This window comes from Lissotriton vulgaris, chromosome 3_1, assembly GCF_964263255.1.
Source record: "Lissotriton vulgaris chromosome 3_1, aLisVul1.2, whole genome shotgun sequence".
NCBI classification, from domain to species: domain Eukaryota; kingdom Metazoa; phylum Chordata; class Amphibia; order Caudata; family Salamandridae; genus Lissotriton; species Lissotriton vulgaris.
The window spans coordinates 1,415,312,245-1,415,328,582 of record NC_141689.1 but is presented as its reverse complement, the minus strand read 5'-3'; the positions used below and the strand labels follow the sequence as shown (position 1 = coordinate 1,415,328,582).

General features: G+C 43.3%; 1 protein-coding gene across 2 annotated transcripts in view; it reads right to left on the bottom strand.

Annotated features, from left to right (window-relative positions):
* ARHGAP24 (Rho GTPase activating protein 24) overlaps window positions 1-16,338 on the bottom strand; it is a 1,593,044-nt gene that overhangs the window by 212,155 nt on the left and 1,364,551 nt on the right. For both annotated transcript variants that reach the window (XM_086961877.1, XM_086961879.1), the window contains one exon: window positions 14,222-14,344. In XM_086961877.1, coding sequence (XP_086818003.1) covers window positions 14,222-14,344 — 123 coding nt within the window. The remainder of the gene's footprint in view (window positions 1-14,221; window positions 14,345-16,338) is intronic.

The window sequence follows — 16,338 nt, the reverse complement described above, 5'->3', positions numbered from 1 at the left end:
GAGGGACTGAGGCTCAAGTAGAAAATTCTTGGCATGCTAGCAGGAAATGTATGTCCATTTTCAAACTGAAATTACGATAGGTGTGTGTTTCAATTGTCAGCTGGGAGAATGGTTTTGCTTATTCCACTCAGACTGGTCCGTACAGGGTTCTAGCAGGAAGGTGCGATGGAGCTGGGAGATAACCATAACAATGGTACAAAAGAAAGAAAGGCTGTCCACTACCCATTAACCAACCTGTATATAGTAGCCCTACTGGTTAACAATGGGGCCAGGGAAATGCAGGGGAAACTCCCCATGCCTCAAAGGGGCCGTCTTTTTCCTCTCCTTCACACCCAAAAGTCTGCCTACTAGAAACAATTCTGCAATTTGTGTTCTCTTGAACCCTCCATTTTAAGTACCACTTTAATGTAGTGTATACATATGGCCACATGTGTCACACGGGCTCCACAGACATCTTTTACACATGCATATAAGTATATACACGTCATTCATGTCCCACATGGGTAAACGAATGACCCGGTAGCAGGATACTGACAGGCAACTTTAAAAATGCTGGGATGGCTGGTCAGCATTTCTCCCAGGCAGAGTCAGGTGAAAAGGCTTGCCTTGCCAATACAATTCTGCTCGCCGCCATCACCGTCAGTCTTCTATAATCCAGCGAGCTGATGGTGGCCACTCTTGGCCACACTTGGTAAGGGGGGTGCAAATGATGTGCCCCAGTAGACAACAGAGCCATGCTCTAAGTCTCAGTCCAGGTCAAAAATGCATCTAGTTAGCAAGCATGAATGCCGTGTGCCAAGTTCAGGGTAAAAAATCTACTGCTTGCTGTGATGAACCAGAGGCAGGGCACAATCTCTCCTGATCCAGGCAGGCGACGTTTCATCACCATAACAGATGACATTTTGCAGTCTAAAGTTGACTACACATGTATAACCCTCCCACCTTTTTATTCTCGAGTGAAATCTAAAGGAGCAATACTTTTTTGATTTGAGATATGTTTGATGAAAATATTTTGAACTGAACTGACTACACGTTCTGAGTAAACTTTTTTCACAATTGAAACCTACCTGTGTTTGTTTGTAAATACATTCACTATATTTAGCATACGAATGATCACACATTAACAAAGGGGATAGAAGTACCATACAGTAATGGATCGTTATTCGTTAAGCATAGTGAAGTCAAAGAGCAGGATAAATTTGTTTGTTGATCTGACTACATCTGACCAATACTTCCTAATTTGGAAACGAAGGGTCTGAATCAGAGTTTGGCGGACGGGTTACTCTGTCCAAAATGTGACAGATATACTGTCCACCTTAATAAAAGTGAATTATATCCTATGGTACTTGTAATAAGGCGAACGTGATGACCATCACGTTTGCGACAGAATACTCGTCTGGCAAACTCTACATAAGACCCTTAGAGGAACAAAAAAAAGGAAATCTTTCTATAATATCACAATTACTAAGAAAAATAAAGTGGCAGATAGTTGTCAAGGAAACAGTTTTGGAATCAGAAGATTCTCCTAAAGGAATTCACATTTTGGAAGTCTGTCAAGCAGACATATCCAAGCAGAATGTCGAAGAGTAATTACAGCCAATTCAGCCGCTCGATCAAGATACCCCTGTCGGCTGGTACAGAATGATGAAAGGGCGGGAATGTCGTCTTACAAAGACTGTAAGAACCCCGCATTGCCTCTTTTGACGTTCTGAAAATTATACCACTATTTAGGGCAGGGCATTAGCAATAAAAGATGGAAAGGTTGTTTGCGGAGTATGGATATCATTCTGTAAATTGAAAGTCAGATATAATAACACCAAGGTGCAAATCGGACTTCCGAGAACACAGAATATATTAGAATATATTACTCATAATAATAAGAATCTTAATTAATTGTTTTACATAGTTTTTCATGCTGCAGATTTGCAGTCGCCACCACCTATGAAAATATTAGGAGTTACTGTTTTTGGGTACCTAATTTACTGACGTCAGTTGTATGATACATTAAGTTGGCCTTATCGGGCCTCAAACGCATAACAGGCCAGTCACAGCAAATGGCAAGAGCGAGCAGTTAACTCACTGAGACATTTTGCAGAGACAACTTTTTTTTAAGGGGAGCGTCGAATTCGTGTCTTGCTTGAGCTTTACAAGTGTTCACTATTTCAACAATGACATCCAAACTAAGGGTGTAAAATATACAGGATCATGCATTTTAAGACAAGCAGGCTTACATCCAACTACAGCAACACTTGACAAATGCCACATACAAGACAGACAAGCCAGAATGATAACTGCTCAGGATCTCCTCAATATCACAGGCGAGCGTTGAACTTCAGACTGTTGCATAACCTGCGGACGTTCAAAAAAGGGTAGATACAATCTTCGTTCAGAGAAAAGAAGGGGTGTGGAGTCTCCATCAAATTAAATAAGATATTCTAAAAATGTGCAAAAGGCTTGAAAACATAATCAGAAATCTGAGACCTCTATGTGAAGGGATGATAAAGTAACAGGCTCAAGAGCCATATGTTATAAGCACATTTAAAGAATTGTAAGAGATGGATGCTTCGGCTAAAAGGCTTTTTTACAACACTAGGGGCCATATGTATCAAGCCTTTTGCGATTCATTAAGGCCGAAATTCTGCGAATTTCGGCCTTAGCGAATCGCAAACGGCCTTTTTTCCGATTTTGGAATGTATGAACAATTAGCAAAATAGGGAATCACAAAAAATTGTGATTCCTTATTTTGCTTAAGCATTTAAGGAATCACAATTTTGCGATTCCTTAAATGCTATGTATGAAGCTTTTTAGACTTGCGATTTCAGGTTTAGAAATCGCAAATTACCACCAACTTGTAGTTGGTGGTAATTTGCGATTTCTTGTAAATATGCACAATTGTGCATTTGTGAGGGTGGCATATGACGCACATACATGCCCATTGGGCATGTATGTGCGCCATATGCACACACATGTAATTTACAGGGGTGCATCAGGGTGTCCTTGAGACACCCCTGCAGCCTTGCAATAATTCTCAAATTGCGATTAGCAAATTACGAATTCGCAATTTGAGAATTATTCGGAAATCATTCCTATGGGCCTCCTGGCCCATAGGAATGCATTGGAAATTATTCCTTAATTGCGAATTTGCAAAATGTGAATTCGCAATTAAGGAAGATTAAGGAATCGCTAAAAAAAAGCGAATTTCTTCATACATACCATTTTGCGATTCCTAAATAGCGATTCCTTAAAAATCGCTATTTAGGAATCGCAAAACGAAACTATGATACATAGGGCCCTAGTCCCCTAAAACCAAACTACTTCTATTATACAGACAAGTACTGGCACCGCCAAAAGGTATGATGTTAGCTGCCAGACTTTTGGCTTTGTTATTATTTGTTTTGTTTTGTCATAGCCTTTGCTAAACTTTATTAATGTGGTAGCTGCTTGGTCCTCACCAACATTAAAACTGGCTTAAATAAAAACAAAATGTTTTGGTTTCAAAAAGCACACTCTGCCATGGCAGACCCTAGTACTGAAGAGAACAAATTTGTGTGCGGATGTGCTCCGTGTTAAAGAGCTGAATACCATCACTCACAGTTAAGATAGCCATCTTTTGAAGTGAGCTGACCCATGCTGTATGATGCATTAGCGGAATTATGTTGTGAATGACGCAACAACAGACTAATGGATGAAGAGGGATGACTGAGATCCCCTGTAAGTACGTATATCATATCTACAATTTTGGTCAATTCAAAACATCTTGAATTACGCCAAACCTAAGAAAGCCCACAAGAACTTCAAGCATCTACGGAAACTTTTATATATAGACACAGATGTATTATTATTGGCAATACATATTTAACCAATCATAAAATTAAAGATGCCCCTGTTTACATTAGATATCGCCGTGCATCACTCTGCAGTGTATCAGCTTCTTAACATATCATGCACTAAAAAGCCAAACATGTTTTACAGATCGGTACCTCAATTCTAGCAAAAGTGCCCCCCTTTAATGATAATCGCTAAGGAGAATGATTGATTCTATTGGGGAAGTGATGCATTTGGTCAAGCTGGTAAAGCAAAGGAACAAATATTGCTCTGTATATTGAAGAAAAATCCAATTCTAAAGGAACTTCTGTACACAGTGAACTAAAGGCTTATAAGGACACGATCAGCTGAGTGGGTACATAGATCTATGTGGTTTAACATGTACAGACGGATAGGCTAAGACAAAAGAATAGGAGGATAGATACATTATTAAGGTGCACACCTTAGCTATTATACATGAAACCACCAGAAGTGGGGAACATATGTATCTCTGTTGTCTAAGGGCTCGAATCGCAAAGGGCCTCCGCACTTGTGATGGAGGCCCCATTGTCAAGGGGGGGTCTCCACACTAAGGCAGAATCTCTGCATTGAGAATTCTTATAGCGGAGGCTGTTTGTGAATTCGGCCCTGAGTGTATGGGCCTGATCAGGTTCCTTAAGGATGGCAGTAAGAATGATCTTGAGCCTTCGGGGCTTTGAAATTGAACCATTGGCAATCTGCTGATGGGAGCCGCTATGACAAGACCTGTCCTAGGGACCTCTAAAATGGCTCTGCATCTAAGGAAGCATGCAGCGGAAAGATTCTCCTGTGATTTTTTTTTCTAAAGCCTATAAAAGTGAACGCATCATATTTTCTCTTTCAGTATAGCTCCAGGAGATAAACACGCCAGGTCAGGAACCTAGGAATCATTTGTGGCACAGATCTGTCATTTCTGATACAAGCCAACAGTGTGAGCAAGGGTGTCACCATACAGCTGTGCATGCTGTCGATAGTCCTCCCTCTCCAACAGACTGCAATCCGGTAGAGCCGAGAATCTGCCTGGTAATGAGGTAACTCTAAACATGTTCCACAGCCAACACAGGCCTTCCAAGGCTAACAAATTACAGAGACTTCAAAACCTGTCTGGCTGGATATTATTCTAGGCGAGGTTTATCAAAAATGAAAAGGGACACTTGTTACACCTTACAACCTTAGGTTTAAGGAAGAAGAGTACCCTCAAAAACTCAATGCAATTCGGAGTGCGGTATATATGTTTCATCCGCCCCGCATTGTAGTTATGGCAGTTATCATTGGGATTTCTTCTGTGCGTTAGCTGCCAGCCTCAACCAGAGGCACCTCTGGGTTATTTGGTGCAGTGTCCAGAGATATGAGGGTTTCCCCACTTGCAAAGTGAAAAAGGAAGAAAAAGAAAAGTGATGTGCATAGAATTGTTTTAAAAAATGGGAAAATAACCCCAAAGATTTATTGAGGGGTATGTTCCCAATTAGTTTAAAAAAAGAGGTGGTACTTAATGTAGACCGAGCTACTAGGTCTAGAAGTATTAAAGTTATTGTGAATTCGTCGACATGTTTCAGCTCCTTGGGCCCTAGAGGTCTGTGGAGCTTTCATCAGAACTAAAAAAAAACATAAATGTATACTCACACTATTTGTGCAGTATCGGTTTAGTCTTTTCAAGATATAGACATTTTGTCCAGTTTCTGTATTTGCCGAGCTTGTTGCGACAGCGGGGGAGATCGCTTGTTGAGCGCAGAGCCGCGTGGAGAGTATCCTGACTGGTGCTGACTCTGCCCCCTGGATATTATTCTATCCATGGGAATAACATCATGTGAAATCAGCCCTGAAAATCCTCCACTGTCTTTTGGTTTCATCAAAGAGCAACTTAAAAGTGTACTTTCACTGTGAGGCCTTGAAAGATGAACAGAGAGAGAGTATTTGTGGCAAACATTAGTGATCCAAATATGCCTAGAAGCAGTTTTCAATTGCTTAAGGGGGTGGCTGACCTTCACAGCTTAAATAGGCAGTAGCATTTGTGTCTGGCCAATCATTTTTGTGATTTAGGGCCTGATTATGGTGCTAGGTGGGCCCTTTCTGACTGCTGAGGCCAGGAAGATTCCCCCTGCTGTATTACAATGCAACAGCTGCTTCAGCGGTGGTCGCCTCTACAGCAGAGCACATATCCCCGAATATGTCACTGCAAATGCATACAATATCACAGAAGACATGTGAATTGAACACACATGCATGACATATGGGGAGAAGCCTTGTGTACCATATACCCCATTGCTGGAGTGTGGCAGAATGTGCACAGTCCAGTCAATGAGGACACATACCGCATAAGGACTTACCAAAATTCCAGTGCCCACAAGATCGTAGTCATCGGGGTGCACCTGCTCAGGTGTAGGGATCCTCGGTGGAGACTGCTGGAGATATGGATGAGAGTGCACCCCCAATTCCATCATTTCTGATGACTGAAGGCAGTTGGTCGGACCGCTGCGGTCGGGTCGTTGGAAACCCACATTGTTATCCGGACGGTGGTCGCAGATCCCTGAACTGCCCTATGGATGCTTTTTTTCTTCAACCGCCATCTTGATGGTGGGAAAAAGCTGTCGGAGTCGGCTGTCTTTCAGTGCTCTGTTGGAGTACAGGATGCATGCATCGAAATCCGGGGTAGGACCAACCGCTTGCGAAGAGACCGCGTGGGCCAACCACCTCCGACAGAGCTGCAGAAGTTTGTCCGACCAGCATCGGAATCAGGCCCTTAATGTCAAACTCTGAGAGGGTGTTTGGCGAATGCCAGCATTTCCAAGAAAGGTCATTGATTGGGGAAAGATAAGAAATTGAAAAGTGTCACAGGGATGAGCATTTGAGCTCAGAAATGTTAAATTAATTTTAATTTTATTTTCTGTATGAAAGGACCACCAAGCCAGATTTTTAACAAGTATTTTATCGTTGTTGTTGTAACTAACAATGCGTTGTAATGATTCTTATTAATCGATCAATAACAAAAGATTATTTTTAATACAGTGCGGCATGCACAAGTCCTCAATGTGCAAACGCCTGCATCTGAAACTCAACTACATGTCTAATAGAAGTTGTAGAAACGGGATATTTCACAAAAAAATCTATCAACAATCTTTTAAAATGGTAAACCATAGTATTATGTCTCTGAGATTAGAGGGTACTAAACACTGGAACACTCCAAAATGTCACCTAAAGGGACTAGCTAAACTACCTACTCTTCATTTAACGTCTCAAATCACAACAATTCGAACAGCCATGTGATGAGGGTGTTGAGCCAAGAATGTTGGGAGGCGAGAGGTAACTTTATATACATGACTATTCTGAAACATCAATAAGGCAATGTGCAACGTTTTAGAAAGTACCCACATGAATAAATGTATATGTATTGATAAATTAAGGAGGCAGCAATGTTTCACAGACATGAATAGTGCATACGTTGAAGCAGCCTTGTACAGAAGGGTAATATGAGGGTACATTATTTGTGCTTTAGTGGAGTTCTGTAACTAAACAACGCAAACAATCGGCTACTACTCAAGGACTCACACATTTTGTACACAATGTTCATCCTTTCCTTTCACAGTTTTTGGTGCTGTTCTGCTACGTTGATACATAGCAACAGGGGTTATCTCTGTTTGACACATCTATTTTAAAGCATTGCTTATGCGAACTGTGATGATCTTGTAGAATATGCTTTGATCGTGTTCATTTCGGGAAAAATGTATTAGCTTCCGAGAAATAGTCCATAAAAAAACACAGACCTGATTGGTATGCTCATGGAATGCTTGTGGTATTTAGAAAAGACTGAAAATACAGAATTGGTTAGAGCAGAGAACATGTTTTGTATAAGGATATTTGAAGGGAATGTCTTGAAAGATGTAGCTAGTAATGTATGTCATTTTTAAGAGACAACCTTAGAATGATGTTCCCTCCTTGAACAAATAGCGAATTGAGCATTAGATTTTTTGGGGAAGACATATTTTCAAAGGGCTTTTCCCTGCCTTTACAAACGGCAAGGAAGTCATAGCCCTCATAATGATATATAAAACATTTTGCTTAGGTGATGAGACAGGCGTGCCTGGGTGTAAGGTGTTGGGATCATGGGGAAAGGACCCACCTGAACCTGACCTGATGTGAGTGCCATGCGTAAAGGTGTCAGTGTTGGATTCCCTCTTGCATAGCAGAATGCATAGGAGAGTGGTCACAGCATGGGGAGATGAGATGTGCCTGTGTGATTCAGTCAGCTTTCCAATGCTGAGGGCCGTGGTCAGAGACGTTTTAAGGCATGGGCAAAGTGGGCTCCGGCCCAGGGCCCCAGCCTTTCAGGGGGCCATGATAGAGCCGGCTCTGTTCTGTGCAGAGTCTTGCCCTGATGACCTTCAATAATTCTTACATTGTTTTCAATACCCTTTTCCTTTAATATATTTTTAATGTGGGTCATGTGTGACAGTCTATTACAGACATTTTGCAGACAGATGTGTATGTGCTTAAAAAAAGTTTATTTCACATAAAAACAGGACCTCACATATGAGAAATGGGAGGGTGTCACAGAGATTATTTGCAGTAATATGAGTGAGATACTGCTGTTACACTATTGAAAACACGTCACTATCCCTTAATATTACATGTGAACACATTTAGAATCTGGACGTTTGTGCCTGTGCACTGTTAGTGACCTGGCCAAACAGGGCACAAAAGAGATGGAGCTGGATCATAAATTCAAAGCTGTTCCGAACAGGAGCCCTCAAAATCTTTAAGATGTCCCTTCCAGTGACAGTTATATAAATTGCTCCTCATCATTGATACACAAGTGTTTACTTTGCATGGATGCAGGGATTAATTTGAGCCATTGCTTGCGGATTGGGCCCACCAGCACTCATTTTTGGAAACCAGCCCTTATTTTTTCTCATCATACATTCCCCAAAAACATAAGAGAGAAAAACAGAAAAGAGCGAAAGAAGGATGAAGAGAAAGAAGGAAAAACAGTAACAGAGGGTGAATGCAGGTTTGAAAAAAAAACTTCTAAGAGTAAGATGAAGAGGCAGGGAGTGCATGGTGGGGGATGGAAGAGACATGTGATTGAATCAAGACTACAGAGCCTAGGTATGCTGCACCTCCGTTATTTGTAGCACTGGCCATGGGCTTCTGAGTAAAAAATGGACCCCAGCACTTATTGTTTTACAAATTAAGCACTGTCTGATGTGCTAAGCTCATGAGTTCATATGATAACCAAGAATGAAGAATGACTTGACCTAAGGAAGATCATCAATGCAGTGCCGACTCTCGGCTCTCAATTTGAGAGTGAAGGTTGTGGTTTTGGGCTGCGAGGGAGTGGTCGAGCGAAGAGGGTGATGTAAGTAGAAGGCCGGGTATTTGTGGGTCCATTGTATCTGAAGAGGTGGATGGGAGAGGCATATATATAGTGGATGGTGTGGGTGGTTGTCAAGAGGCCTGGTATTATTTTTATATATGGAGATGGGTGTAGGAGCGATTTTTCAGAGGGTGATAAGAATAGGTGGTGTAGGTAGCAGTGCGCAGAAGGTGGTAACGGTGAATTGAGGTCACCAGGCTATTTTTGTTTGAATTTGAATGAATGAATGAAGGCAGCCTTATATTGCGTAGACTAAGCCCGTGGGCATCAAGGCGCCTAACTGAAATGAAAACATGATATGTGAGCCGAGAGCCAGCTAACAGATACGCCTCTGCAAAAAGCCAGGTTTTTAATGCTTTCCTGAAAGGTCTGATAGAGGGTTGTGCTTTTAATTCCGGGGGGAGGGTGTTCCACAACTTAGGAGCCAGAACAGAGAAGGCCCTTCCTCCCCACCTGACTCTACGAACCCGAGGAACAGTCAGGAGATTCTTGCTGGAGGAGCATAGATTTCTGCTGGGAGTGTATGGAACCAGCAGAGATCGTATACCTTCAGAGCTTTCTCCAAATAGTGCCCCGTAGACAAGGCACAGGATCTTAAAAGAGATCCTGGCCTGAATCGGGAGCCAATGCAGACTCTTCCTGGCTAAAGTGGCAGACGAGCGGCGGGGGACATCAAGGATAAACCTAGCTGCCGCGTTTTGAACAGTCTGCAAGCGTTGTACCAGGACTATGTTAATGCCCGAGTAGAGCGCATTGCAGTAGTCTAACCGGGATGTAACTAAGGCCACCACAGTCTGTTTGCGGGCTTTCAGGGAAAGATAGTGCATAATTTTCCTCAAGGGTCTAATAACGCCCCAGCAGGTGGAGACCGTTTTATGTACCTGCTGAGCCATAGCAAGAGAGGTGTCAATCATCACACCCAGATTCCGTGCGGATTTTGTGGGCAGTGGAAACACTCCAAGGGATGGGGCCACCAATCGCTTGACCAGACATCCTGGTCTCCACCGAAGATCAAGACTTCGGTTTTCTCTCCGTTCAGCTTCAGTGAGTTCAGAATTATCCACTGTGAAACTGTCTCCATGCAGTTCCTGAAGCTGAGAGCGGAGGTACTCACGAGTGGGAGAGAGAGACCATAATTTGGGTGTCATTGGCATATGACACCACCTCCATCCCAAAAGATCTTACTAATCTGGCAAGTGGGGCCACATATATGTTAAAAAGAGTGGGGCTTAAAGCCGACCCATGTGGTACCCCACACTGCACAGGTTTAGCGGGGGACAGGAACTCTCCCAACTTGAACCTCTGCTCCCTCTGATTGAGGAAGGAGATCAGTAGGCTCAGCGCTGGGCCCTCTACCCCTATCTCCCTAAGACGAGCTGTTAAAATGGGGGAGACAGGGTGTCGAAAGCTGCTGTCAGGTCTAGCAGGACCAGTAAAGTAGTCTGTCCCCAACCGACCATTGAGCGTATGTTATTAACGACCACAGTGAGGGCCGACTCAGTGCTATGGTGCTTCCTGAAGCCATGCTGCGACGGATCCAGAAGGGCAGAGGAATCGAGAAAGGCGGTTAGATGTTGATTAAGATGTGTCTCAAGCATCTTTGCTGGGGCCGGCAACAGTGAGATTGGTTGAAAGTTCTTTAATATCTCCGGATCTAGTGTCAGTTTTTTCAGCAAAGGCTTGACCACTGCCTTTTTCCAAGAAGCTGGAAAAATGCCTTCCGTTATAGCGTGGTTCATCACTTCAAGATAATAGGGCAGCAAAACTTCCCTACAGTCCTTCAGGATCCTAAAGGGGCAAGGGTCCAAAGGAGATCCAGATTTAATTCTATTCAGGAGCTGGTCTAGCTGCTGGGAAGTAAGAAGAGGGAAATTGGACAAACTATTCTGGGAGTCCCTTGGCCGACAATCAGTGGGAGATGGAGTCAGGAGAGGGGGGAACCCAATATGTCCCTTTGTGATTCCAGAGAGGTATAAATATCCGCTATTTTTGAGTGGAAGAACAGCGAGATCTTATCGCACAATTCTTGGGACCCTATTACAGGGTCAGGTGTTTGCAGAGTACAGAGGGAGTCAACAATCTTGAACAATTCCCTTGAGGAAGTGAGGGAGGCTGTTAAGTTGGAAAAATGGGCCTGCTTTCCCTCAATTATCTTCGTTTTGTACTCTCTTAGCAAGATTTTGTGCTTTTCCCTTTCTCTGGCATCCCAGCTCATTCGCCAGAGCCTCTCCTGCTTCCTACAAGCCTGTCTTAAAAGCCTGAGTGTCTCTGAGAACCATGGGGCCAATGGTCTCTTTCTAGCAGAGTAGCTGTAAGAATCGGGGGCCAGAAGGTCCACCGCTCTTGTGATGGTGTTAGAGTGATCCAACGCAGCGTCATGGACCTCCCCCAAGGGGACATTCCTGATGTTGGCCATAAGAGGGGCCAGGGTATCATTGGAGATTCTCCTATAGTTCCGTTTAGGTTCCCTTCTCCTAGGGTGACATGGCAGCGTGGAAGAAGAGGGGGATTTTAATTCCAAGGGGACAGCCAGGTGGTCTGACCACACAAGAGGAATGGGGAGCCCGTTGTTAATCTGGGATCATTGGAAAAAACCCCATCCAGTGTGTGGCCAGCTTGATGGGTAGGGCTATCCACCAGTTGCAGGAGACCATATGCGGCTAAGGAGTCCACCAGGGAACAGGTGTCACTGGAGCCTGTATCTTCCAGATGGAAGTTCAAATCACCCATGACCGTCAAATTAGACCTACCAAAATAGGGCTCTAAGATATTGAGTAGGTTGTGAATAAAACCCGATCTAGGGCCTGGAGACCTGTAAATCAGGAGGCCAGAAAAGGAAACCGAGGGGGAGGAGATTAAGGAAAAGAAAATGGCCTGAAAAGGATCTGAGGGGGAACAAATGCGGCAGGTGGCAGAGATCTTGTAGAGGATACCCAACCCTCCTCCCCTGCGGCCAACTCTATCCATTCTGGCCAGAGCATAGCCCTCTGGGATAGCGTTAACCAGTTCGGGACCGGAGGAGGCAGAGGCCCATGTTTCTGTAATGGAGACCCATGTGGGCTTCCTCGCAGCGACAAAGTCATTACATGCAGTGTAGTTCTTTACTAAAGATCTAGCATTGATAAGAAAGCCCCCTTCGGAGGTGGTGTTAAGGGTCGACGTAACAGCGGAGGACCGCGTAACTAAAGTGTCCGAAATTATTGGCTCAGTAAATCCAATATAACAACAACAATGGAGGGGCCCCCGGAATGCCTCAGGGGTAAGCTTATGATGGCAGGAAAGTTTAGGGGTTTAAGTGCAGCTAAGTCCTGACACGAGTAGATGAAACTTACTCGCGGGCCTACAGAAATAGTAGCCTCTTCTGCAGCCCCCAGCGCGGACGGGCTCAGACGGGCTGTTCGCGTCCGCTGATCGCGGAGAAAGACATCCGGGTTAAATTGGGAGGGACCTACGAGACGAAGCCCGCGTGACTCTAAGCAGCCAATCAGGGCAGGAGATATCAGATAATTTGGGCAGAGCAGAAGTTTGTCAGAGGGTGATGGGGGCCAAAAGACCAGGAATTTTTTAGTTCACTTTATTTGAAGAGGGGAGTTGTGGGCAGCACATATAGTGGGTGCTGTGGCTGCGTGGCAGGAGGCCTGGTATTTTTTTATATTTGGTGATAGGCGTGAGAGTGGTTTTTTCAGAGGGTGATAGGAGTGGACGGAATGAGGCCAGGTATCTGTTTTTAGGTCAAGCCTGGGCAGCATATGCGCTGCTCTTCGAAGCATGCTGAATTAAGGTAGGGACTTGTAGCTCCGCCCACATTTTTCATTGGCTTGTTTCATTGTCCACTGTAAACTGTGTCTGTTCATTGGTCAAAATGCTTAGTAGTCTCTCCTAAGTACTGCCTTGTCTCACTTTGTAACCTCCCATCGTGACACCCCCTGTTACATGTGCTGTTGCTCTGTAGGCTTTAATTACAGCCTACAAGCACTATTTTCTCAAATAGCTTTGCCCTACCTGCTGTTGCAGGCAGGACACATTCTCATGTTTTTTTTTAATTTTTATAGCACACATTTGCAATGCAATAGGTCTCGCTTAAGCAAGAGTTTAAGCTATTGGCACTGTAAAAGACAATGTCTTTTATGTATCTGCTTTAAAAACAACCCATAAATAAAAGGCATTGTCATTTTCAATGCCTATAGCTCAAACTCTCATAAATGCTAGGCCTATTATATTTCAAATGCTTGTTAAAATGTGTTAGGGGGATATTTATTGAGGATGGTGTAGTGGGTCGCAGGAGTTTTCTTTTTTAATATTTAAATAGTATATATGTTTCAACCATTATTCCTCTGCTCCTGGGTACATGTTATAAGCAGGAGCATATCACTGGGGGTACAATATACACTATAATATTATAGGGAGGTTAAATGTGACTAAAGGGGATTTTATTTATCTCAAGAGTTCTGAGTGACATCACAGACAACTCGAGTTTTTCTCTTGTCTATTTTTCCCACTCGGAACCTTTATATAAATCTATACCTAAAAGTGACTCATTATATATGATAAGTGATTTGGTAACTGGAAAGATGGGTTCAGTTACCTCAAATTATGTCTTTAGGTATCTATGGAAATTTCATTAAATTAAATTAGAAACATTGTAGTTTGAGGGACTAATTACTTTTAAAAAACAGAGGTGTTACTAGGGTAAGGATAACACCAGTTGTTGAAGGTGACATATGCAAAATGTGTGGCACAGTATCAAAAGCCTCTCCAGAGGTTGCTTGAAATTTGCTGTACAGATTTTAAAATTCCTTCCTGTTTATATTGAAAGAAGCGAACCATTCACAGTCATGGGTCTGCTCAGACAATCTAGGTGAACAAATAATTTCTCAAACTGAAAATGTTTCACCATAATAGAAGAAAATACTATCCCACTTTGACGTGAATCAATTGCATCTGATTGGCTGAGATCTCTGCTCCTTACAGAGAACATGGACGGGCTTATACATTAATTGTACTTACCTCCACCAAAGGGCGCCCAGATGACTCGACGGATGGATTTCACCCAGTCCTCCATGTCGTTCTGTGTACTGGCCATAAGTAGGTAGGTCTCATGGTTAGCAGTCATCCGCTCCCGGTCTCCTCCTGAAAAAGAGGACCAAGATTATGAAGATCCATGAATAAACGCCACTCATTCTAAGTGCATTCTGTTCAATTAGAAGCTGCTAAATCACAAAGTGGTCGACATGCAGAGAGCTTTCCCTCAAGGAGGCATATGCCAACCCGGTTATCTTTCTTTCCCATCTCTCATTTCGAAACAAGGTTAGTGAATAGAACTCGCAATCTGATTCCAGAATTGGATTATCTTCCTGCAGGGAATAACAGTGACGTCCGCCATGAACGGCGCATCCCCTGCACTGGTCCCCTGCATGTTAATGGCGAAGAGGCAACACTATCACATGGTAGCAACTGCAGTGACTTGCAAACAAACCAGGAACGGGTGACTCACTGGCCATCTAAGCACGTTTGCAAAGTTCCAAATTCAGAACCAGACCAATTTTCCAGGACGGCTGCAGACCTGCATGGGGTGGCCCGACTCAAAATGCCGGATAAATTGCTTAGAGTAAACGTTACTTCTCCTTCCCCCCCTCTTTCTTCTTCTTTCAAAGTAGACAGCTGGACAGGGGGCCGGTCACGCATATATTTTGTCTCATTCCGACCAGCCTGACGGTTACTCCAAGCACAAAGCGCCAATGAATATATGTTATACGTTATATGTGGGATTGTAGAGATGCAGGGACGTTCAAGCTTATGTGCTCTATGAGTAGACTGTACAACCAGCAGCTAAGCCACATGGGCTGTCACCCCTGTATGTACTAATGCGATGAGGACTACATGTTATTTGGTATATGTTGTAAGTGTAAAAAAAACAATAAGAAATATATATTTTTAAAAATAATCTATTATAGGCGAATTTGAATTTCAAGCATTGTCTTTAATAAGTATCACATTAATTACTTGCCAAACCACGAGTAATTAAGAATACGAGAAACGTTATTAAAAGGAACTCCGTTCTAATTTCACTATGCTCAGGAAGAGCTGGCCACAAAGCCTGCTCGCCTCACACTGAGGCCGCTGGGACAGGAGAAAGGACCTGATTTAGAGTTTCGCAGACGGTTTATTTACTCTGTCACAACGTGGTGGATATCCCGTCCGCCATATTACAGGTGCCATTGGATCTCACGCACTTGTAATTAAGGCGGACCTAATATCCCGCCGCCTGAACTCTAAACTAGGGCCCGAATGCTTTGTAAAAAAGCTTGTGAAAGTCACAGTGTGCCTACGTGAGAGAAAATTGTTGAGACGTGATTCAAAGATGAACCTCGCTTTTACATTGTGTGAGTGGGTACACGGCATAAAGGTGGAGTAAAGAAAAAAAGCACACTATGTGGATTGGATATTGTATGACTACAGCAGAACTGAGGGGAAGGCAGAAATGCCAAGAAAATGGGCACACACGGTTAACTACCTTTAATTCTTTGGGGTTTAGGCCAAGATGATGTCGAGAAAATTCAAGAACTTCGGTTTTAAACGGCCTTCACAATCGCCATGACTATAACTAAAGCAATGTTAATTATGTTAGGAGCCCTCTCCAGGCACCTGCAAGCTATCATAAATTGTAAAGTTGAAATCAAGTAAGGGTGTGTTTCCCTGGAACAACACAAGGGTCAGAGTGTGATCATCTAGCGGGACCCTTTCTCTTCTGTAGGGATGCCGTGTTGCTGGGGCAGGCCTTTCATTGATGACGTATTACATGCATCAAGTTCAAAGGCCGACCTACCAAGTAACATCACTATTCATGCTGGACTGGGCGGAATCCTCTCTAGAACCAGGGATTGGATTATAAAGAATTCCTGGGAGTAGCTTTGTTTTACATGTAAATTGCACCGGGATTTCCTGGTGCATCCACAAAGCTTTTTCGTCGAGCAGTTGCATCATGCTCCAGATTTCAGTGTGACTTTCTCATGATTTCTGTAAAGTGAGCCATGCTTTTTCATGGACGAAAACATAAGTTGTTGAGTGAGCATTTCTTACTCCTTAAAATTTACGAGTAAGTCACAACTAGGCAAGGTGTAAAA